The following is a 25161-nucleotide window of genomic DNA, read 5'->3' on the forward strand; positions in this document are numbered from 1 at the left end:
ACAGAACAGATCTGGGTCTGGTGTCCTCAGCACCACCAAAACCAGATCCCATTCCAGCTTCTACACTGAGTGAGGAAAGCAGTAGCTAGCATGCTGGGGAGGATGCTATCCAAGAAACGAGGTCCCCATTCACAGAACAGCTCCCAGACTGTTTTATAGAAACTGGCAGAGGTACAGAGCTGGGACAGAAGGCTTGCAACGCACAGGTGTCCCTCAAGATACTTGGTGAATCTGATCTGAGACTGGGGGAACACAGCTCCTGCTCAAGGTATCCTATCACTGCTGTTCATCCCTCAAAAATACAAGCAACTCCACAAACAACACTTCCAGCTAGAAAATCCATTCCTGTTTTTCTAAAAGTAGGAAAAAGCCTTGGACCAAGAAAGCCCTTCTGCTCCTGGGAGGATCACTAGGCAAAACTATTTCTGCTAAGTCCTCAAAAAACACTGCAGCTCTCTGGCAGCACTGCCAGAGACAAAGAGCAGCAGGGCAGCAGAGCAGCCACCCAGCCCTGAGCCACCTCAGGGGAGAGAAAACCCGGGGCATGCAGTGCCCTCCTGGCAGGGAAGCAACTCTGGCTGCAGCTCCCTCCCAATTCCTCCATCACTTCAAACACCACTCTGTTGCAGCATTTCTGAGAGAGAGAGGGCATGATTTATATCTGGAATGAGATTTGAGCTACTCCAGTCTAGGCCTCAGATCTAGGCCTTGTGAGGCCTTCCAAGCCTGTGATGCAGTTAGAAATTAAGAGTTTGTGTCGCAGTTAGAAATTACATTAAGGTGTGATGGGGAAGCACTGGGCTGTCTGGGTGTGAAGTAACATAAGTTCATAGTGTGAGGTTTAGTCCACCTTAAAACAAAGACAAACAATGTCAGCTTGCCAACGAGAGTGCCTTTGTAAACTGTAAACTATACAGAAGTGTGTATAAACTGCCATCTTCTCACTAACAAACGGAGAATGTCGCATTAAGCATATCAGTTTGACGTGCCTTCTGTCCTGTCCAGCTTTCCTGTCTTACGAGGACCCCCACGGACCGACAGACAGCACTGAGCTGCCCCAAACCACACTCATTCCGTGCGCAGTGGGAGGCACAGCTGGCACAGCTGGCACAGCTGCCGGTGCGGATACTCACTGCAGAACTTCTGGAAGTCAGCCTGCAGCTCCTTGCGGGCGCTGAGGAACACCCTTCCCTTCTCAGTGCCCAGCACGAAGGCGCTCTCCTCGTGCACGGCGATGCAGGCCACCTCCGCGTTCAGCTTGGACAGCGCCGAGCACTGTTGGAGGCACCAGGTCAGCAAAGGATGGGGGAGCAGCCCTGCTTCCCACCCCGTGGCATTTTCTCCTTCCCCTCAAAAGCAGTCTTCTGGTTTGTGTCAGAGTTTCATGGGTTTATGACATCCCCTTAAAAACTTTGGTGACTTTACGGCTCTACAAAAATATCCATCTGGAAAACAAGAACTATTTAACCATCGTTTTGTTTCACTTTTTCCTAGCCTAAAAATAAACATTTTATTGCATTTAAAAGGAAACATTCCTGTTAAAAGAAAGTCTACCAAAAAACCCACACCACAACCGATAACAATTTGCATTTTTCCACCAGCTCTAATGGAATAAGGAACACGGGAATCTTATTTCAGCTGCAGAACACTAATATGGTCAAAGTCCAGATTAGTGGAACGATTCTTCTTGTACAGTTATGCAAAACAATAAAGAAATGGAAAAAACTTCTTCCATTAATCCATTTTATGTAATATGTCCTTCCTGCTCTACATAATACACATGTATATGCATCTTTATTAGTATTTTTTATATTAGAATAGTTACTCAGTGCCAGCAGCCTGAGTCATATTCCTATAGCTACAGCACTGGTGCTAGGAAGATGCTATCCCCAGGTCATCATTTAAATGGTAAAAAAGGGGGGATTTTCCTAGCAGCAGCCCTGGTTAGACACATCAACAACCCCACAGAGGAGTTGGAGGATGCTGGCAGCCAGGGAGGGAGCAGGAGAGCGAGGGGGACCAACCCCCCTAAGCCAAGTTCAGCTCCCTGTACACACCTACAAGGAGCTTCACTTGTGTGGGCTTAAGCCAGCTTCTACACTAGGTCATTTTCCCTCCTGCTCACCTTCTTCAAGGAGACATTGAATCAAATCCCACAAAACAGGTATTTTTAAGAAACCTCCCTTCAAAACCCAGTCACAAAGAGAAGTATTTTGCTCAAAAGTCCAACACTCAAAAAATAAACATAAAAACTAAGGTATGTGAGATTTGGATACAGAACAAATCTAAACCCTAAGCCTGCTTGGTGACATGCATATGGCCCTGTGGTTTATTTACCAGGCACACAGGCAGCTAGGTTTCAGTGAGCACAGAGCCTGCCCTTGGTGAAGTGCTGGGATAAAGGCTGAATTTCAGGATCAGCTTGACTCCCTGGCCCCTGTGTAAACACCTAACAAGGACTGCATAATAATGAATATTCGTTAAGAAGCCAAACTATGGTAACATAATTTGTTGTACAGGATGGCAAGTATATAAATCATCAAAGCTGCCTGGGGTGTGTAGGTTCCAGGAACCTGCTCCTTAGTGGGGTGGTGATGTCAAAGAGAAGGAAATTGGTATTAATGAAAAAACCTCTACCCGCATAGAGAGGAAAACATATCCTAGATAAATGCATTACATATGACTTGACTTTAAAAAGAGAGAGCTATTTAGCACATCTCATTGCTTTAGACATTTGTAACTACACATCCGCTTTCCCTTATTGATCACATTCACAGTTAAAAATAAGATTAGCTCTGGTCCACGAGACTTAATCCAGACAGTTATCTTGTTTATGTAAGCACAGCTGACTTAGGCAAGGTTTCCAGCGGGAATTCTACGTCAAAAGATATGAAAGTTATTTTCTTTGTTCTCAGAGATAAAAAGCTATTGTTCTGCTGTTGTGTAAATGCTCACGGTAACATTGGTAAAACAGCAAGAAAAAAAACCCAACCACCCTACAGCCAGTTGATACCAACATAAATATTAACAGGAAAACAATACACATCTGAGATTAACTTGTGCTGACTTTATGATCCTTATGGCTGTCAGGGCAGGAAAGGGTTTTTATTTCTCAGCAGTTCCCTGGGCTCTCCAGCAGCAGAGGAGAGCGGAATGAGCTCAGCAGGCATCGTGTGCCAGCCCTGCACCCAGACAGCCTTGCTAAATGGAGGCCAAAGGAGGGAGGGGATGGGGACAGGGGTGCCACCGGCCTCTTACCATGGAGTCTAAGGCAGACACTAAGCTAGTGATGATTTCGTCTCTCTGGGGAAACACCATATTCCATTGGTCAGCTCTGGAGGTGGTGAGTGTCACATCTAGAGGCTTCCCTGCCAAGGCCATATTCACCTGAAAACAGAAAAGAAAAAATGAAAGATCTATGCATCACTGTTACTAATGGAGAGCTGGAGCTGAGCACCACCACAGAAGCCCCACTACCATCGTGTGATACAGGAGCAATGCTGGCACAGGTACACTGGGGAAACTGAGGCACGCAGAGAGGCCACAGCAGCCTGAGCCCCACAATCCCCACGAGTCCTCAGTTAAAGGCTGATAACTGCAGAAGCTGTTGAGCTGTAATCAAACCCTGGAGTCGATGCTGCGTGCACCAGCAGTGGCCAGATCATCTCTGCACTTGGAGCTCACCCTCGAGGAGATGCCACCACAGCGCGGGGGCCACTGGACCAGCTGCATGGTGGGACAGCCCAGCGGTCCAGCCTGTGGCCCTGCAAGGCAGAGGATGTGGTGCTGAAGTGGGCACAGAGCACTCCTGTGCCCAGGCTCTGGTGGCAGCCCTGAGCAGGGGGTGATGGCTCTGTCCCCACAAAGACACTGTGCTGACCATCCTTGTGCCTCCCTCTCTAAAACCGGGGCACGAGGGGAGCCTGCCACCCAAAGTGTCCCCAAAACAGGTCAAAGTCACAGGGTGCTCTGCTTTCACCCCAAGGGAGAGATGCAGCTCATGGCAGTTCTTGGTGTCAGGGGGAACAGGACGAGGTGGCGTGCAGGGACCACAAAACTGAAAAGAGGCTCAGCCCCAGAATCTCCATCCCTCACAGCCAAAAGGGGAAAAAAGCTGTGAGCCAGCCACAAGTGCAGCAACAGCATCGGGTCTCTGCACCTCAGTGTTCATGTCTCATCTCGACTCGTGGTAATGCCAGTGCTGCAGGAACACTAAGGCAAGGTCCCACCCTCAAAGCACCCATGCTGGGGCACCCACACTCGAGACAGCATCACCCCCAGCACCCAACACATCCCTTCCAGCTATTGCCCCTCCATCTGGAGGGCAGTGTGGCACCACCCAGCCTTAATCCTGTGAATAAAAGGCAGCAAGTTAGCTCATCAGGCAGTTGAACCAGATCATAAATCATGTGCTGGCAAATGGATGAAAGAGGCTGGAGAATCCCTAACAAGGCTGGATGGGCAGGAGGTGGGGAATATAGCTGAAGCTGCCTGCACATAACTCAATTTACCGCTCAGTCGATAACCACAGCTGCCCAGCCTCACTGAAAACATGGCTTAAAGGCAACAGCAAATCCCCAAATTCACCTTCCTGCCCTAGCTTGCACCTGTGTCCAAGCAGAAGGAATTTGAAAGCAAAGCAGAGCTGTGCTGCCCCAGGAAATTGGGGAAATGGTGGGGTTTGGCCCAAAATAACAACCTCCTCCACACTGTCATCTTTGCAGGTGCCCGAGTACACACATGTTATGAAAGAATCACAGAATCATTTGGGTTGGAAAGGACCTTAAAGGTCACCTCATTCCAACCCCCTGCCATGGCAGGGACACCTTCCACTGTCCCTGGGTGCTCCAAGCCCTGTCCAACCTGGCCTTGAACACTTCCTGGATGGGACAGCCACAGCTCCTCTGGGCAAACTTTTATAAGGGTCTGCAACAAGCTAATGAAGAGAGGAGAGAAATCCCTTTAAACAGTAATGACTGAATTTCAGGAATTGTTCTGGATGAGCCCTCCAGGTTTTCTCCCATGCTGCCAGCTCTTGAAAGCAGCCAAGCAGTGCTGGGGCTCCACTGGCACCTGCAGATGGCAGAGCTGGAACCTCAGCCACACTAACAATTGCCCAGGAAAATCCTTTTCCACGCATCTGACACTTTCTAACAAAGCTGATGGACAATTCCTCCATGATAATCTTGAGGGGAAGGAACCTGGCCTAACTAGGCAATTGCTTGGAAAATAAAGCAGGAAACTGAACATATGGTCCTGCAGCTGGGCACAGAGCCCAGGTGTCCCCGTGCTGGGGACAGGTCTCTGTCAGGCACCTCCAGCTTTACCAGCACAAGGAGCTGCAGCAACACCAGGAAGCAATCTGCCCTGCTCCAGCCCTGCAGCTTGTGCATGCATGGAGGGACAGACAGACAGAAAAGAGCCCATTTCATCTGGGATACCAAGCTCCCAAGCAGCTTCCTGAGCACAGCTCTGCAGGAGCAGGGAAGCTGAGATTCCATCTTTTCCTGGATGCTGTGCTAATAAGAGAAGCCTTGTTGCAGCTGGCAGGAAACAGCAAGGTGCTGGTGGTGCCAACGCTGGGCACCAAGCTGAGCTGGGAACAGCCACTGCCTTGCTCCAAGGTGCATCACTCCCTTCTTCACTCCTCCAAGAGCTTGCTTAGAAAACAGCTTCACTTTGATGCCAGTACATGTTCCTGAGTGCCCTATTTATTACTAAATACAACTGCTATGACATGAAGATTCTGGTGCCTTCTAGCAGGGTTTTGGAGAAGCAGTCCCTGCCTTGGTGGGGCTGGTTGCATCCACCTGGGAGCTGCACCAGCCTGCTCAGCCATGGCCTCCCACAGCAACCAGCACTGCCAGGGAAGAGATGCTCCTCTCGTGGCTGCAAACAGCAAAGCCACAAACTGGATCTGGCTGCAGAGAGGGAACCAATAGGAAATAACATCAATGGGAAATGGGGCTGGATACCTGCATCCCCTTTGTATCCTGCAGGAGATTGGGACAAAAAGAATCCCTTTCCCCTGGCTGATTGTTTAGTAAAGTAAAAGCAAGAATCACTCAACAAGGCAAAAAAAAGACCCCAAAACATAACAAAAAGATGACTCAAGTAACACAATGGGATTTTAAGGGATGGGGGGGACAATATTCCAGTAAAGCTTTTAATCATTTGTGCTCACAAAGAGCATGACAGTGGATTTAAGAAAGGGTGGAATGAAAAGGAGGAAAGAAAACTTCACTAGCAAGTGCTAGGCTTATTTAAATCAAATTAAGACACAGGGCTTGAAGTTGTTTGTCTAATTAAAGGGAAAGTCCTCTTTAGAAAAACTAGGGTAAACCATTCTTAGAGCAGTTCAGGCTGACAACAGGGAGCAAGGTGGGTAGGATGGGTGCAGAGCAGCCTGCCCCACTTCCTGGGGCTCCACTGCCTGTCCCACTGAAATCCCTCCCTGGCACACCACCAAAGGGCTGATGGTTCCACAGGGGTCCTGCTCCTGGGACAGCCCCATCACACCTCTGCAAACTGAGTCTCAACCCCAGGAGCAAAGGTTGGCTCAAGGACCATCACACCACTGTCATGGGCCAAAGCAAGCATTTGCAGATTGTTTTAACATTTTTTTAGTTTTTGGGGTTTTTTTTAAGGTTATGAAATTTTATTATTTAAATTACTTCTCATCCACAAAGTAATCTCAGGGGAACAGGGTGCTGTGCAACAGCTGGCATAGAATGTCATCTCCTGCTTGGCTCTTTCAACATCTCCCTTGATAATCCCGGGAGAGATTAGAAACTTGTCCCCGGGGCAGTTTCACTCATGAATCACCTGTGCTGCAGCAAAGGAAAAACCAGGGGAGGCTCAGGAACTCCTGTGGAATGGGCCAGGGGCCCCCCAGCCCTGCACCCACAGGAGGCACATCCCCTCACCAGTCCCTCTAACATTTCCATGGAGCAGCTGGGGGTTAAAAAAAAAAGAAGATAAAAAAGAGGAAAGAAAAAAAAAAAATCTGACCACTGCACTGGTCCTGCCCACAATTCCACACAATAATGGCAGGAAATTACCCACTTATTCATTTCTCCAGGAAAATTCTACCTGTTGCCTCAGTGGTTCTGATGAGATGGTGGGAGGCCCAAATTAACCAAACACAGTTCCAGCAAAAAAATCCCCAAAAACATCATATATAAGGGTTATCTCACCAATGAGGAAGGGGCAGTGACTCAGAGGGTATTTCCCTGTCCCATTCCATGCCAGGGATTTTGGAGGTCCCTTTTTTGCAGGTAGTTGTGATCAGTGAGGTGCCTGGTGAGCTGGAGGCATTTGAGCAAAAAGCCCTGGAAACCACATCAGCCACAGCAAAGACAAAAGCTAGGGTAAGGACCAGGCTTGAATTTCCATTTGTGTTTTTCTTCTCCTTGCTTAAGCAAAAACTGGTATCAGAGAAGCAGATGTCACCAAAGCCATCTTGGCCACAGGAGCCCTGTGACACGGTTCCACGCTTGCCAAAGAGCTCTCCTTGCATTTTTTGCTGCAGCAGTGGAGATACCTGCTCCACATGGGCAATTTGCTTTAACTCACCTGTCCTGCCCAGCTAAACCTTTTAATCCCTTCCACCTAACTCAGTGCCAGCCTTCAGCCTCTGTGGCCACATCATCTCCATCTAAAGCCACACAGATCATGCCCATGCCAGGATGGTTTGCTGTGCCCCTAATAGGTGGTTGGTGAGCTGCTCCAGTAGCACCAATGTCAGATGTAACTGTGGTCCAGGGCACTCACAATGCCCAGAAATACCCTCAACTGTCTAAACTCCCTGAAAAGCCCTAATCTGTGCCCCGTGTGTGGGTGCCCCTGCAGCACAGCCCTCTTGGGACAAGCAAGGAGCTCTGGGTTTTGAGGGACCCCAGGTGCCATGATGCCACACACCCCTGGTGTGACAAACATCTGCTGAGGACACATCTGATCCCCTAAACTGGGTGTCCATGCACCCCCAGTCCCAAAGCTGGTCCAACTGCTGCCCCATAACTGCTGCCAAATCTCTCCACACATCTAAAAATTCCCTTTTATTTTGCTACTTTTCACAGAATCACAGGATGAACTAGGTTGGAAAAGACCTTTAAGATCATCAAGTCCAACCTCTGACTTAACACCTCATCAACTAAACCATGGCACTGAGTGACTCTTCCAGTCTTTTTTTAAACACATCCAGGGATGGTGACTCCACCACCCTTGGGCAGACAATTCCAGCACCCAGTCACTCTTTCAGTGAGGCATTTTTTCAGATGTCCAACCTAAGCTTCCCCTGGTGCAGCCTGAGGCTGTGTCCTCTGGTTCTGTCAGTGCTGCCTGGAGAAAGAGCCCAGCCCCACCTGAGCACAGCCACCTTTCAGGATCTGTAGAGTGATAAGGTCACCTCTGAGTCTCCTTTTCTCCAGGCTGAGCACCCCCAGCTCCCTCAGTGGTTCCTCACAGGGTTTGTGTTCCCAGCCCCTCTCCAGCCTCGTTGCCTCCTCTGGACGTGCTCGAGCATCTCAACGTCCTTCCCAAACTGAGGGGCCAGAACTGGACCCAGCACTCGAGGTGGGACCTCAGCAGTGCCAAGGTCAGGGGCAGAATGACCTCCCTGCTCCTGCTGGCCACACCATTCCTGATCCAGGCCAGGAGCCACTGGCCTTTTGCCACCAGGGCACACTGCTGGCTCATGTTCAGCCAGCTGTGGCCACTATCCCCAGGTCCCTTTCTGCCTGACACTCTGTCCCCAGCCTGTTTGTTGGGGGTTGTTGTGGCCAGAGTGCAGAACTTGGCACTTGGACTTGTTAAACTTCATCTTGTTGGAGTCAGCCCATCCAGATCCCTTTGCAGAGCCCTCCCATTCATTCTCCAACAGATGGACACACAATCCCAGCTTGGTGGCATCTGCAGATTTACTGGTGGTGGACTCAATCCCCTCATCCAGATCATCACTGATGGTATTAAAGAGGTCTAGCCCCAGCACAGAGCCCCAGCACTGGTGCCTGTCCCCAGCGGGATGCAGCACCACTCTGGGCCAGCCGTGCACAGAGTGCTCCTGGCCCAGCCCTGGGCTGCAGCTTTTCCTGAAAGGACTGAAAGGTATCAAGCTGATATCAGATTTTCAAGGTGATACCTTTCTCCAAAGACTGAAAGCAGCAGAGCTGAGGGCCAAACACCCTCAGTGAGGATGCAAGCACTGCTTTGTGCCTGCATCCCCACTGTGCTCACAGCTCTTACCTCGCCGCCTCTGTTGGCTCTCCCAAACCCTGTATCTCCCCTGCCTGGTTCCTTCCAAGTGTAGTACAGGGCAGAGCAAGGTCTCATGACCAAACACCTCCTCCTGTTTTATTTTACCCACAAATCCCAAGGCACCTGCTGGAAAAGCTCCTCACACACACACGGGCACCACAATATTCACCAGCATCGCTGCCTCGGCTCCTCTTTCCTGGATAATCTGGCACCTGCTGTGGTTTAGTCCCCCTTATAAAAGAAGCAAACTGGGGGCTCCCACAGGGAAAAGCGTCTACCACAGGAATTTCACTTTCCATCTCCAACCAGGGCATCAAATGCTGCAGCCACCTTGATTTCCTTATGCCTAGTCTAGGTGCATACCTTAATATAATATAACAAAATTATAGCAGGCTTCTGTCTAGTGCAAAGAGAGATAGAAGAGGATCTAGTGCCCTTCAGAAGGCGTATCTCATCTCCCCCAGGATAAACACTTCCATGGCATGGCAGCTGCTGGGGGATCACTCTGCCTGTGGAGCTGCTGCAGAGCTGCTTCCAGCTCCAGACAAGTTTCCACACTGCAATCTCACAGCAGGCAGGCGCAGAAACTCTTGCTTCCAGCAACTGCTTCTTCATTTATTAAAGAAATTTTAAAGAAAAAACAAGGCAGAAAAAAGTGTTAATTGGAGCATTCCCACCATAGCAGGGAGGGATGCTGAAAGCACCGTGCATGGAAAGCTGGATCCTGCCTCAGCAGCCCAACGTGAATGGTTTGGGTCAGCAAGGCCAAGATGAGCTTCCTGGTGGCTGGTGGGTGAGCAGAACCACCCAGCCACAGGGTCCTGGGTGCCTGTATGGCTCCCAGAGCTGAGCCTCCCTCCCCAGGGGGATGCTCAGCCCCGAAACTCTGCCTGCATCAGGGAGCTCAGCACCCTTCCCATACAAAAGCCCGCTGCCTGGCAGTTCCTAGAAGGAGAGATGCAGATCCGGCACCTCAAACCAGGGCTCAGGTTGCACTTCCCAGAAGCAAGTGGCATGGGGAAGCCAAAATTAGCAGGCTGATAATTCTAGCCCTTGGTACATCCCCCTGGTCTAGTGGAAGGTGTCCCTGCCCATGTCGGGGGTGGGGTGGAACTAGGTGACCTTTAAGGTCCCTTTGAAACCACATGATTCCATGAATCCATGAGGATCCCTAGCTCCTGAACCACCATGACTGCTGGTTATTGCGAGAAGATGCTGGCAAACCCTTGCTCAGTGACAAAACAACCTGAAATGAACTCAGAAGCCATGAGACAACCTGCAAGGCTGGTCTTGGGATTGCACCAAGCTGGGTTCCCAGCCCTGTACCCCCCTGCACCCCTCCTTCAGCACTTGGGTCCCACCTTGCACGCCTGAGTGGGTGCTGGGGCAGGGGAAAGGCAAGCAGGCTCTGTTCCCTGCCTCTGGTTCAGCGGTGCAGACACTAACACTGGGGTTATTTAAAGCCCAGTTTTAACAGCATTCAGCTACTGGTTGCGTGATCAGGATAAAAAATCGCAATCCTAATTCCTGGCCCCCGGTGCCTATGGCAACTGGTATCCGTCTCCTTGGAAACTAATCTCGTGGTATTTGAACAATGTACCAAGGGCCTTTAATCTCCCAAAGACTGTAAATCTTTATTCTAGCCTGCTCTCTTCCTACCCCAAGAGCCAATATAAAAAGCCTGTTGTTTTCCATGAAATCATTAAGAGCCTAACTTGAATTTTACATTACACAGACAAATGCTTTTTTTTTCTTGTTTAAAATATTTTTTCTCCCCACCAAATTAAAGAAAAATCCCATATATATGATGCCCCTGGTGTTGCAGCCCTGGCCCCACACGCTGGCAGGGGGTTTGCTTTCTCTGAACAGTGCTCAGTGCCATATCCTGGCTCTTGCCTCAACTGGCATGTCCACCTTGTCCATCTAACCAGACACTGCTCCAGATTACTATTATTTATTATTATTATTATTGATTATTATCTAGCAAAAGGCTACTCACACTGCAAAGATGCAAAAACCTAGCAGCAGCAACTCATTGCTGGGGACAATGAGTCCACAAGGGTTGACCAGAGGATGTTCCATCCCAGTCCCCCAAAAGCTGTTGGGCTCCTCATCTTGCTCCTCAGCATTCAACCCCAATGCTTTTTTCTTTTGCAAAGCTGAAGCTGATGACACCAGCCCCACCCCAGCTTCTAGACAGTGATCATCACCCACTTTCTGCTCTGTACAGGCAATTAGTTTGCTCTGCATAAGGTGGTCCCTGACAGAGAGATGCCACATAATCTCATTATGTCTAATTTTATCTCTAGTATTTCTCTTTGGTTACTGGTGTCTCAGTACTGAGTATTCCATGTGTTATAGGATGGGCTGTTTGCTAATCCAGGCTGGCTACATAAATAAACTCATAAAAAAAAAAAATAAAATGGCTTTTCAAAGGGATGAAAGGAGGCTCAGAGATGGGAGCACCCCATTCCTTGAGTTTCCCAGTCCTTTCTGCTCCCTGCGCCATTCTCCCTTATTTTATTTTATGGGATGAGTCACAAAGGTGAGAGCAGGTCCTGGGTCATGCCAAGCCCACAGCTGGGAGCACGTGTGTAGAGAGCTATTGCCAGTGGATCCTTGCCACCCACAGCCTGCCCAGAGCAGGGCACCCTCACAGGGCAGGTGACTCACGCTGGCAGTGGCAGTCCTGGTGAAGCCAAGCATGCCCACGCCCTGGTGTGACCCGGCAAGTGAGGCAGGTACCGACAGCGCTGCTGGGAGGCGCAGCCAGCCAGGATCCCCATTTCCTCCCCAGGCAGCCTCTGGCCATGGCAGCAGCCCCAAAAGCTGCCTTTTCCCATGCAAACCCTGCCAGGCTCAGTGTCACTGCTGCTGCCAGAGCCAAACAGCTGCGGGTGCCACATCCCAGGCAGGGACGTCACCTCCCACGGGGAGGCAAGACAGGGAAGCCACTGGGGATGGCAGCGGGGCTGCCCCTCATCCCAGCTGGGGCAGCAACACCAGGTCCTGCTCTGCAGCTCCAGGGACCCCACTGCTGGTGGAGCAGGGTGTCCCCACCTTGTGACCATGCCACAGCTCCTCTGGGGAGATCCTCCAATGTCTAATACACAAGATCACCCCCACATTCACAAAGGCTTGGCTTTTTTTAACACTGAGCCCTGAGCGCCACAAGCCCTGCTGTGCTGATGGCAGCTGGCCAGGGACAGGGACAGATGGATGGGACAGACCCACATCCAGAGACAGCAACACCTCTGCCTCGGGGTACTCTGATGAGCTGCACGTGGACATGGGTACCTTCACCTGGGCAGGACAGCACAGCTTTGAGGGGTCTGCTGCGCTGCCAGGGTCCCACTGGTGCTCCCAGAGGGATCTGGGCTGCAGTGCCAGCCTAGGGCAGATGCAGTGGGAATGGCTCTGATCACAGCCCTGATCCAAAGGTGCCTGGGCTGGCCCCAGGGAGCCCTGCAAGGATGGCTCCAGGATCTGGCCCGAAAACAAGCCAGGTCCTCTCCCACGTGCTTCTGCTTGGAGTCACGTCAGGACAAGGTGACCTAGCTGTTGATACCTCCTCCTTCCCAGGACTTGTCATCACTCAGGCTCGAACATGGGACAGCATTTCCCTTCCCTGGCACCTCGACCCACTCCAGAGCACATGAGGCTCTTCTTTCCCAGGAGGAAACTGGCCCAGATCAGCCCCATTCCCTATAACCCCTGTCTGCCAGTGGGTCAGCTCAGCTCCCTGAACCTGCAGCCCCCCAGCCCTGCCCTTGTCCTGCTCACTGCTTTGGAAAGGATTAGCCACAGAAATCATTGGCAGAGGTGTCCCCCAACACCATGGGGCCAGCAGAGCCCAAGGTCTTGCAGAAACACATGTTCCCTCCTGCTAAATTCCAGCTTAATTCTCATTTCCATTGTGTTATGAAATACATTATCTATTGAAACTAAGTCAACAGTTGTTTGCATTTACGTGTAAACACAGTGAATATTAGGAGCGGGGCCAGCATTATATTTGCATCCAAAATGCTGCCTGCACTGCTCTCTCTCCCTGGCTCTTCTCCATTTTTGCAGCTAAAGATACAAGGATGCAAGAGATGGTGAAACCCAAGACCAGAGCAGCCAAAGAAGCAAGAAACCCCTTGTTTTTCTCTCTATTTTTATTTTTCTGCAGCAGCAGAAGAAACATCCATTTAAGCCCCCATACCACATCGACATACACACCCCTTAATCTCAGGGCCAAGTTGAAACTGCTTCAAATTCCCAATGACACACATATCTTATCAGAGCTGCTTTGCATAATGCATAAATATTTATTTGCTTTTAATCCTGCAAAGCAAACCTGCCTTGTGGCACGTTTCCCTTAATCGGCAGCTCTGGCGCCCGACAAAGCGCCAAGAGAAGCAGCGTCCCAAATTCAGAGCCTGCTTTAGATGCAAGGGCAGGGAAATAAGCACCCAAGGTCCAGCACCCACCACCTCCCGGGGTGCCCAGGGCAGGACTGGGGTACCAGAGCAGCCATATAGCACCCTGGTGCTTTGCCTCCAGGCAAACGAAGAGCTTGGCTCAGGCACCTCATAAATAACAGAAAATAAATTCATCTGCATCGTGAAACCATGAGAGTGTGTGTGAGAGGTGGCTTCATGCTGACTTAGCTCCTGGATGGTGATGCTTCCAGGAGATGGTGTACCAGGGAGGGTGGGTCCCCAAAAAAGAGATGTTGGGGGCTGAGTAAAGAAGAGCACCTTGTGACAGGGAAGGGGGAGAGCACATGGTTTGGTTTCGGGGTTCACAGCTTAGTTTTTGTAAACGGCTTGTTGAGTTGGAAAATGGGAACCCTTCAATGTGACCATGCATGGGGTGAGCAACGAGGGGATGCACCACCAGAGACCAACTCAGCCTCTCCATCACCCCAGTTCAACATTGCTGAGCACAAACCAAAGCCCTGTTAGGACCCACACAGCCTCATATGCTACAAAACTCGTAGGAACCGATAAAAAATGAGAATTTCCAAACATTAAATCAGCCCAACACCAAAATCCCCAAATTACCTCCTGCTTCAGCCAGAAGTACAGGAAGCAGCACTTTCACCCTCATCCATCCACACTCCACAGTGATCACAGCATCGTTTGGACCCTTGGGATTGTGAATTCAATTCTTCAACCAGTTCCTCTTAAAGGAACTGGGTGGGAAGTAAAAGGCAAGGGGTGCGGCAAGGGTGTGAATGCTGTGCACAGGCAGAGCAGGCAAACACAGAGCTACTTCATAGTGGGCAGGTAAATACATAAATAGGATTTATTTCAGCCACTCTGCCTCATCCTCTGATAACCTGTTGACCCAGACAGAGCCCCAGAAACTGATTCAAAGCAAAATGCTGCTTTTCCTCAAGATGGGAAGAAGCACTTAACCTCTACCCAGGGATGGGGAGGAGAAACCAGCCCAGCCACCCTGAAGAGGCTTTGCCCAGGAGCTGAGTATGATCTTGCATCTCTCCAGCATCTTCAAGGAGCTTTCTTACAGCCCCAAACCACCACCCCCACAGATATCAGCACCTCCAAGGAGGGATACTGCTCCATCCTCATGAACACCTCCCCAGCACCCATGTCCACTGCCTTGCTACTGAGGACACAAAGCAGCCCAAAGTGACAGCCTGCCTCTCCACAGCATCCTTTAAGCTACTCCAAATACCAGTGGCACTGCACAGACTCAAGCAGAAAGCAAAATCATTACTGGGACGAAGTTCCTGGGCCTAAATGCCTACCCTGGTATCACTGGAAAAGTGGGTTAGTAAAGGGGGGAGGACAGAAAACCTGCTGGCACACCCACAGCACACAGGGTTGAAAGGAATGGTGTTTGCTGGAAGGGTTTCCATAGGTAGCACAGTGGAGCACACAGGGCAGGGGTAGCACACACTGGGGGTATGGACTCAGCTTGGCACTCCCTGAACCAGATCTAGGCACAAACAACAGTGCTATGGGGAGGAGGAAGAAGAGAGAGACCCCAGCAATGTGTCCTGGCTCACAGACAAGCAACGTTGTATGCACCAGTGGCTTTGGTTTTGGGGAGTGTGGAGCCATGGGGACATGGGGCAGCACATGTAGACAAGGAAGCCATCAGCCAGCACTAGGAAGAGACTCTCCTGCTGCTCTCCTCACCTGCAGCTCTGACAGGAGACATTTTCCCTTCTGCTCTTCTGGTCTTGCACCTCCAAAGCGCCAGCTCAAGCTGCCAACAGGCACCAGCTCCCATGCCCCATGGGGACAACGCCACAGCAAAGTCCTCCCAGTCTGGACATGGATGAGACCCCCACAACATGCAAAAGCCTTATTCTGCAGCATCCACAGCAGCAGCTCCCCGGAGCAGAGACAATGCCACATTATTTTGAATGATCATGTTCAAAATAATAAAGGACGCCTACGTGCTCAAATGCATTGACAGCAACCCAGCACCAGCCCAGGAGTTAAAAATAGCCAGGAGTGCACTGCCAGCCCTGACCACAGGCACCCCTGGCCCTGTGGGACACACACTCTCTGCTCTGCCCATTGGCATCACCACATTAGGTCCGTGGCACACTCAAAGGTCAGCAAGTGCTGAAATATGCATCTCGCTTGCAGGGAAAAAAAAAGAAAAAAATTAACCAAAAGGAGAAAAAATATATTCAAGGACTGCCCCTATGCTGCTAGGGGAGAGAGAAATAAATGAAGATGGGGAGAAAATTTATTGGGGTTCAAGCCCCAACCCCAATGAGCAGGTGATGTTCAGAGAGTTTTGAGGTGAGGTGCAGAGGGGAGCCAAGGATCACCCTTGAGAGATGTGAAAATATAGGAAACATTTGCATTACAGTGGTGGTACTGGAGTTGTCTTTCACCATGGAGAGCCTTGTGCAGGCAGCAATAGGGCTGGATTTCTGCAGGTGTAACTCCCACAAAGACCTTGGTTCTCAACGAGCAGTGGTATTGTAGATAAATTACAACAGAAAATGTGGAGAAACAAAGAAGTTTTCAAGGGAGCACATAGCCTTCAGATGGGTGGCACAGGGAAAGCTGGTGGGTGGCTGTGGGAAGACAGTACCAGTGAGAAGTGGGGCTGATCTCACTCTCCCACCCTCCAAAGGAATAAACCTTTAGACAGGCAGGGGGAAAAATTAGTCCACCTAACCAATAAGTATTTGAGGGGCATAGATGAAGGTGGGGGCAATGGATGCAGCAGGATCCAGCAAGGAGCTTGGGAAGGTGGGTGCTGGGTCCATCCCAGAGCCAGGTCTTCACTCTGAGAGCTCGTGTGGGATGGGATGCATCAGCCTGATCAGCTCATGACACCAGTCATGCTTGTCTCTCTTAAATGTCTTTTTTCTCCCCTCTCATTTTAAACAAACATACAAAAAACCCCAAAACAGCCTGACACTAATTCTGACAGGTTTAATAAACGTTTAATGTCCTGTTAAAGGTCACCACCCACTCACTTCTGCCTGTGGCTCTGCAGTAACAGCACTGGGGCACTCTGCTTGGGCTGTGCTGTTTCGTGAGGGCCCTGATGCCCAGCATGCTCCTTTCCCAGCCTGGCATCTCCCAAGGGGCTGGGGGGCAGCTGGCAGGGGCTTGGCACATGCAGGGAACCCCAGCTAACCCCTCACCTCTGATGGCACAGGGTGCCCAGAGCAGCTGTGGCTGCCCCTGGATCCCTGGCAGTGCCCAAGGCCAGGTTGGATGGGGCTTGGAGCAACCTGGGACAGTGGGAGGTGTCCCTGCCCATGGCAGGGGACTGGAACAAGATGATCTTTAATTTTCTTCCCAATCCAAGTCATTCCATGGTTCTATGATTCAAGATCCTGAATGAACTTCATCCGGGGGCATGGAGGTAAAGACATTTTGGGGGGCAAAAATACCAAACTCTAGCTCAAGGGTAAAATGCTGTAATTTCACTTAAAGGGTTTCTGGGCATTTTTCCTCCAGAAAGACAAGATGAAATTACAGCCCAGGAATTCCCCTAAAGGGTGCAGAGCAATTTATTTCCAGTGATCTTCTTCTAATGAAGCCAATTTTTAACCTTGTCAGAAGGTGCATGCAGGCTCGGGGCACTGGTGCAGCTCCCTTCCCCCCACGCCTGCCTTTTCCCAGGATGAAATCCTCCAACCTAAACCCCAACCAGGATGTTTATTTAAGACCCAAACCCCAAAGGCATTTTAAACAAGCAAAGTTCCTCACATATTTTGCCGACCAAGTGCAATCCTTCATGCCAGTGATTGCAAGTTTGCACCCAGGGGGCCGTGGGGGTCCCTGCTGCCACCAGGACGATTCTGTGGGACACAGGGACCTGGCGGCATCTTGTGGTGTCCTCACAGGCCAGAGCATTCCAACACATCTGGGTCTCCACAGCTCAGCAATGTGGTGGCCCAGTTTTTGGGAAACTTGCTAATGACCCTACCATCACCCCAACAGCCTCACTACACTCCAGTGGGAATTGGTCCTCAGCAGCTCATGTCCCAGCTGATTAAGAGGAAGGAAGCCATAAGCAAAGGCCCTTTCTCCATCCATACCAGGCACTCTGTTTCTCCTAGGACACATCTGACACCAGCCAGAGGAAGTAGCAGGGGAGCAGCAGTACAGCAGGCAGCTCCCACTGCTCCCTGCAGCAGCTCTTCAGCAGATGGTGGCTCATAACATCATTATGTTTACCTAACAAGATTGCTTTATTGTAGCCCTCCAACAATAAAGCCAGAGCATCTAAAAGCAGTGGCCAACGCCTGGGCTTTGATAATTCTGGTGCCAAAAAAATATATATGTAATTTTAAATCTTTATATAAATCGTGATTTTAGAGGTCACAGTAATACACTATTTCTTTTCCCCCACACTAAAACAGATGTGACTCACATGCAAGCAAAAAGACATACAATTCAGTGCTTTAAATTCTTTTAAGTGCTGGGGTGGGGAGTTGCTGTAGCAATTTGGGTAATGCCATGGGCACACAAAGCTCAACCCCCAGTCTGCCCAGACCAGGACGCCAGAGACAGCGTTCCTCCTCCTGGCAAGGACTGTCATTCCCTGTCTGCACAGCAAACAGTGTCCCAGCCTTCTAAATAATAATGCAATACAAATAATAAAAGATAATTCCCACATATTTAATCATTACCAGAGCTCTGGGAAGAAATGATAATCAGGCCCCTACTAATTAGGGAGGCATAATCCTGCCTTTCCTACAGGTTTTTCCATCCCTGTCTCCTACCCTGCAGTGAAACAAGAAGAAATCCAGCCCAGTGGGAAGGAGTGCAGCTTTGGTGGAAACCTCAAACAGACTCCAAAGTGGGCACAGCCCCATCCTACCAACACCAAAATAACCATCCCACTGGACTCAGTATCCACCCTACCACAAATGCAACCCATCCTTTATGGCACCTCTTGTTGAAAGTCCAAGCAGCAGCATCCATCCAGGGAAAACCCTACCCTTGCCACCAACGTCCCTCTGGGATCCCAGCCCGGCAGCAGGACCAGCAGCTTGTCTCCACCTCATCCAAACCCTTCCAGCAGCACTCAGTGACAGTGGGCAGGCAGGGAGGGCAGCAGCTGCCGTCCTGGCACCAGTCCTGGTGACATCGTGCCGCCGCCGCGCCGCGCACACCGCCTGGCACTGCGCCCGTGGCGTGGACAGGGTTAATACCTGGCTGAAGGATTGCTGCTCATCAGCAGCAGGGCTGGGTTTGTCCCTTTCATCTGTGCATCCTGCCAGCCTGGGAGTTCTGCCCACCTCCAGCTGGGTGCAATGGCCACAGCTGGCTCCACTGCCCAGGGCCAATCCTCTGGTGCCACCGGGCTGGAGCCCAGCAGCAACTGAGCAATTGAGCCAGTGCCTCAAGGCAAGGTCACCTCTCACAGGTTCTGAATGGTAGGTGGCTTCCCAGGCAGGAGACATCCACACAGACCCAGCTGGAGCTAAAGACAGAAAGTGATCCCTGCCAAAACCTGGGCACAGGGATGCACTCATCCCATTAAAGCTGGGTGAAACATCTTCCAGCACAGCAACCAGACAAAGCCATGAAGATCTTTCTCACCCACTGCAGTGTTTTCAGTTTCCAGTGTCATCTTGCTCTAGAACACTCCCACTCCACAAGTTTTCCCTAAGCCAGACCAACTGCCTCTATGTTCTTCCAAACAACAGTTACCTGTTAAAAAACTTTGAAGGTTTTTAGCAAGGGAGAAGGAAACCAAGGACTCCTAATGGCCACATCACGGGCACAACCCATGACCAGGATCCCATATATCCATCCTGCTTCATCCAGGGATTTGCAGTGGGACTAAAAAGTCTGCTCCTGCCCATCAAGGCCCAGGCTCCAGGTTCTTCTCTCAGAAGCACGTATGTCTGTGCAACCTCTGTGCAGCCATTGCAGGGGGAGGCTTCTCCTCCAAGCCAAGCAAGACACACAACTGTGGCAGCAACCAGCATCCACACACATCACCAAAAAGCTCAAGAAATTACCCAAAAATTAAAAATGGTTAAAAACATCCTACCCAGTTTTCTTACCAGCCATCTCCAGTGGGATCTATACCTCAAAGCACCCTCTGGGCTCCCAGGTTTTAATCTGCCTGGGGGCCTGTGGGAACAGATCAACAACAGGTTCATGGTGCCCACCACAAGCCTTTGCACCCACCTGGATGGCTCAGGGGCACTGCCAGTCCCCAGCACACCCCACAGGGGATGTCACCCATGGGCAGGAGGCATCTGGGCTTGTCTCTTCCATCTCCTGGGGCAGAAGTTTCAGGCACGCAGGTGACACATTTCCAAAACCCATCCTGCATTCACACCAACCTACCCACTGGCACTTGCTCTGTTTAATGTTAGAGATTTAAAGAAAATTAAGATGGACATCTCAGCCCTCATATGAGAGGTGGAGATTGGCTTTGAGAAGGGACACGCTGGGAGAGGACGATGACATCCACATGGCTGTGCAGCAGCAGAGTGATGCTCCTCGCTGGTCCCCCACTCGTTCCACCCAGATTAATTACCTTTTTAAACCAGCTAGACCAGCACAGAGCAGAGACAAGACAACATGAAGCCAGAAAACTCCCACAGAAGCTGTTTGCATGGACAAATGTAAATACTGCTCAGCACAGTCTGCTCCCAGGGAGGGGGTCCATGTACCCAATGCTTTTCTCCTCAGCATCCCACCTCAAGGAATACTTTCCCTTGTTCCCACGGCACAGAGAGCCTTGCTGTATTCTAAGCAGGCTCCTAAGGTGGTGTTTGGCAGCAGCTCTTGGACCAGAATGGGACATGAGATGGTCTCACATGCTCCAGCTGATTTGGGGGGGTCTCTGGCAGAAACACCCCAGCCCACTGCTCCACCACTCTTGGGATTGAAGCAAATTTAACCAGTGTGGCTGTTCCAAGAAATGAAGCATCAAAACAGAAATCCCCATGGCCACAATTCCTAAAGCCCACCTGGGGCCACTGCAGCTTCCTGCAGCTCTTGACTGCTTTTGAAAGACAACATTTAAAGAAATGTAAACTGAACATGCCCTGTGAAGGGACAGGGCTGCCACAGAGCAGAGCAAAGTCCTGGAAGCTGCACTCCAGTCTGCCAAGAGCTGCCACCTCCTCTGCAAACCTCCAGCTGGGGCTGCTCTCTACCCCCAGCCCCACTGCTCTGGCCACAATCCAGATGGACACCAGACACCCTTCACCATAGCTTCCAGCTGGGCTCTTCCCAACGGATGAGCCAATAAATACATACTTTGCTTATGGACAGCTATCTCCATCACATGAGGGGTTCCCAGCAGGTCCTTTCCTGTTCTCCTCCCTGTCCTCAAGGTGTCTGGTGGTGGCAAACCTCTGCTCCCCCCTCAAAACCCTGAAGAAGTTTTGTCATCACCAGCAAGGTGTTAACACAGCCACACACGTGGCTGGAGGAGCAAAACAAGAACAATAACAATAACACAGCCCTTCATCTGCTCATCATCCCCCTTCCCCAAACCATCACATACCACTTGCACCTCAGCCCAGTCATTCTGGAGCAGCAGGATCCATTCACACATTTTCTTTCGTGACAAACCACCACCACCTCCTCCATTCACCACAGGCATCTGCAAATGGGTGCTGGCAGCACACAGAATAACCATGCCCCGACACCACTGCCCAGGATGGGGACAGCCAGCACCAAGCCCTGCACCCAGCCCAGGGGTCAGCCCTGCAGCCAAAATCCCGGCACAAGTCCCTGTGCATTCCTCCAGCCTGGCTGCTGGGGTGCTGCTGACAAAATTCCTGAAGGAAGTACAGGGCATTGATAATTGCCAAAAAAAATCTGAGCTATTTCCTGTGGGAGAAGCAGACGGGAATCCCCCATTAACTCCAGTAGCCAGGGGTTGTGTTTTGGCCTGGGACTTTGGGGGTTTGGTATTCTTCCCCTTCCTTTCAGCAGAGCATCACTGCAGTTATATGTGATGCACACCATGTAGGACAGCCAGACCTGTACGTTCTGTGCTGGCCCCAAAGCCCACCCTTCTTGTCACCTCCTGCCCCACGCAAGGTTTTTGTGAAAGGAAGGGCTGGGCTGCCAGTAAGGGCACTATGTCTCACCCAGGCAGATAGGGCCAGCTTGCTAAATGTGTCCTGCTCATCTGCCCCAGCTTCTCATTAGCAAACCTGAACGAGCAGCAATCAGTGGCAGCACCAGCAGCTCCTCCAGAGATGGGAAAGCCCTCTCAGGAGGGACAGCAGAAACAGGCAGCAGTGGCCACCAGAGCACATCCCTGGCATCACTCCCCAGCTTCTGCAAGCACCACGCGAGGGCAGCTGCCCAATCCCTTCTCCTGTCCACAGAGTGGTGATACATCCCTGGCAGGTGTCACCCCAAAAATGTGGTTTTGAGAGCCATGCCAGCCTGGAGAGCCAGGGTGCATGAGAAAACCACTGGCACAGCCCCAAAGCAGGGCACCCTGTCCCTCAGCGGCCACCACCACCAGCGGTCACGGGGACTCTGGCTCTGCAAGGCTAAAGGGAAAAGAGCAGGGGACCCACTGGTGTCCATAAAACCACACTGCTGCTGCCACTGCTCCTGTGGCAGCACGTGCTGCTGTGCCAGGGCTTGCTGCTCTGCCTCAGGGGCTGCAGCACAGGCACTGGGACATTTCCTTCAGCACCCCAGCCCCTCAGCTGCCAGCAGGGTCAGGACTCATCCTGGTGGTTCCCCAGTATTGCTTTCTCAGTTCAGAACCAGCGCTGCAGCAGTTTCCACAGAAAGCAGCTCTGTGGGCTCAAATGGGCAAACTCAGCTTAATGGGTTGGGGGCTCTGTGGAATTAAAGGCTCTCACAGCCACATTATTCCCCAGCTGCAGCACTTCCAACAGCTCCTTCAGTGGGAGCAGCACCAAGAGCAGACACCCTCTGCCAAGGGTTCCCGTCACGCAAGGCCACACGCTGATGTCCCCGGGTGGTTCCAATGTCGCAGCTTCACGCTGACAGGTGACAGATGTGGCAGCAGGCCGGGTGACCAACCTCAGAGTGCCCTCAGCACCCAGAACCATGGCTCTGCCATGGTGCTCACCTCGCGAAGTGCCCTCGCCTGGCTGTGCCCAGAGCCCACCACAAACACCAGGATTACCTGCACAGCACTGCCAGGTCCAAGGCTCCCTCCAGCACAAGGCGCATTAACAGATACTCCAATTTACAGCTTATCCCAGATAAACCCACTGCCAGCCCCACATGCTGCAAGGACAAGGGCACCTGCTCCTCAGGGAGCAACTTTCTCCTTATCACAGTCATCCCTTGGCTATGAAAGCCTTCCACTCACCCTGCAGAGGATGCCCGTTCCTCCAGGCCATGGGCCACGGTGCCAAGGCCAGTGACCAGTGTGGCCGAAGCCCCAAGCGCTTCACCAGCTCAACGCTGTGTTTCTATTTCCAGCAGCGCTGCTGCCAATCCCCACACCAGCAAAGAGGAGGCAAGCTCCAGCAGAGCTCTGCTTCCAGCCCCCCTTCCTGCCTGGCACCGTACGACGCAGCCAGGGCAGGTGGTGGTCCCAGAGCTGCCTTCAGGATGTGGGCCACCACTGAGGGCCAGCCTGACATCCCCTATTCCACTCCCCAGACCTACTGCTCCCTGCACCCCCCTCTGCACCACTATCACCGCCAATTCCTAATGCCCTCCCAGCCTTACTGCTTCCTGGCATCCCTTCACAGCCCCCATGGATCCCACCAACCCCAAGGCCCATCATCACCCCCAGCATTCCCTCCGTAGCCCTAGTGACCCCCCAGCTGCAATGAGCTTAACACCCCCACCAGCTGTAATATCCCCAGCATCTCCAAGCCCTACAGATCTTCAGTATCCTTCCCAACCCTAATAACATCCAGAAACCCCCAACCCTAATGCCCTCCCCCAGCCCTACTGCCCTGCAGCATGCCCCAACACTATCAGCTCCCAGTGCTCCTATTACCCCCCTGAACTCTCCCACAGATGAGCCTGGCATTCCTCCCCCAGCATCCCTCCAGCCCCAATAATCTCAGCATCCCTCGCATCAACCCTACTGCTCCCCAACATCCCCCATGCCTTGATGCCACACTGCACCCCACCAGCCCTATTGAATCCCCCAACCCTACCATCCCCCCAGCAGCCCGACTGTCCCCAGCATCCCTCAGCCCTACAGAGCCCAGCGTGCCCCCCCAACCCCACGGACATGCCCCGTGCCTTGATGTCGCTCAGCACCCCTGCAGCCGCACCACCCTACAGCAGTCCCGCCGCCCCTCCGCACCTCCGGCACTCACCCTACCGACCGTCCTGTGCTGCATCCTCAGCACCACCCTCCCCCAGGATCCCTACCGCTGCCCTGCGCACCTCCAGCCCCAACACTCCCAATAATCCCCGAATCTCGCTGTCCCCTCGCATCCCTCACCCCTATCCCCGCCACCCCCCGCCTCAACATCCCCCTGCGCCCCATCGCTCCCGCCACCCCCGCATGCCCCCCGCCGCTGCTCCCCCCCCGGCGCCGTGACTGGGGGTGGAGAGGGGACCCTCCGAGAGGGGAGGGGAGGCCAAAACTTTTCCTTACCGCGGGCGGTTGGGGCGCGGCGCCGCTGCCTCCCCCGGCCAGGCTGCGCGGGAGCGGCGGGAGCGGCGGGAGCGGCGGGAGCGGCGGGGGCGGGCGGGCGGGGGCCGGGATGGAGCCGCCTCCCGCCGCCTCCCGCCGCTTCCCGGGCGGAGCCGGTACAACCCGGCAGGGGCCTAAAGGAATGAAAAGAAGCCGAGCTGGGGGATGTTGGTGGCTTTTTTTTCTTTCCCCCCCCCCTCGCCCCCCCCACCCCAAATCGGGCAGGGAGAGCAGTTCTTTGTTCTGTAATCCCAGTAAAAGTGCCAGCCATTCGCCCCGCCGCTAATCCCAACCCCGCGCAACGGCCGCATCCATTGGCTGCCCTTTACACACGGGATTAACCAGCCCGAGAACGGGAGGGGGGGGCTGGCCAGGCGGGGGTGGGCTCTGCGAAGTCCTTTCACGCCGCGCGGGGACGCGCAGGACCCACCGGGCCGCGCGGGCGCGTCCCCGGCCCGGCCCCGGCGCGTTCCCGGCCCCGGCGCGTCCCCGTCCCGTCCCCGGCGCGTCCCCGTCCCGGCCCCGGCGCGTCCCCGTCCCCGTCCCGTCCCCGGCGTGTTCCCGTGCCCGGCGCGTCCCCGTCCCCGGCGCGGCCTCGGCCCCGGCCCGGCCCCGGCGCGTTCCCGTCCCCGGCGCGTTCCCGGCCCCGGCGCGGCCCGGTCTGGGTGCGGTGGGTGCCTGTCGCCACCTGTTGGTGTTGGCACGGCCGGGTTTGGCGCGGTGCGGTGTGGGTTGGCACCTCTTGGCACGGCTTGATCCATCGGGACGTGGCGTGGCATGGAGTCGTGGTTCGGGTCGGAAGGGACCGCAAAGAGCGTCTTGTTCCAAGCTCCT

General features: G+C 52.6%; 1 protein-coding gene across 6 annotated transcripts in view; it reads right to left on the reverse strand.

Annotated features, from left to right (window-relative positions):
* Nucleotides 1–24405, reverse strand: part of GTF2IRD1 (GTF2I repeat domain containing 1) — a 69294-nt gene extending 44889 nt beyond the window's left edge. For 5 of the 6 annotated variants that reach the window (XM_012568764.5, XM_072916791.1, XM_012568762.5 and 2 more), the window contains exons 1-3: nucleotides 24289–24380; nucleotides 3259–3387; nucleotides 1134–1275 (exon numbers count right to left, since the gene is read on the reverse strand). In XM_012568764.5, the coding sequence (XP_012424218.5) occupies nucleotides 1134–1275; nucleotides 3259–3381 (265 nt within the window). In that variant the 5' untranslated portion in view covers nucleotides 3382–3387; nucleotides 24289–24380. Of the gene's footprint in view, nucleotides 1–1133; nucleotides 1276–3258; nucleotides 3388–24288 lie in introns of all 6 variants that reach the window. The other variant, XM_012568760.5, reaches the window with a different exon arrangement.
* Nucleotides 24406–25161: the final 756 nt, after the last annotated feature.

Source organism: Taeniopygia guttata, chromosome 19, assembly GCF_048771995.1.
Source record: "Taeniopygia guttata chromosome 19, bTaeGut7.mat, whole genome shotgun sequence".
In the NCBI taxonomy this organism is placed as follows: Eukaryota; Metazoa; Chordata; class Aves; order Passeriformes; family Estrildidae; genus Taeniopygia; species Taeniopygia guttata.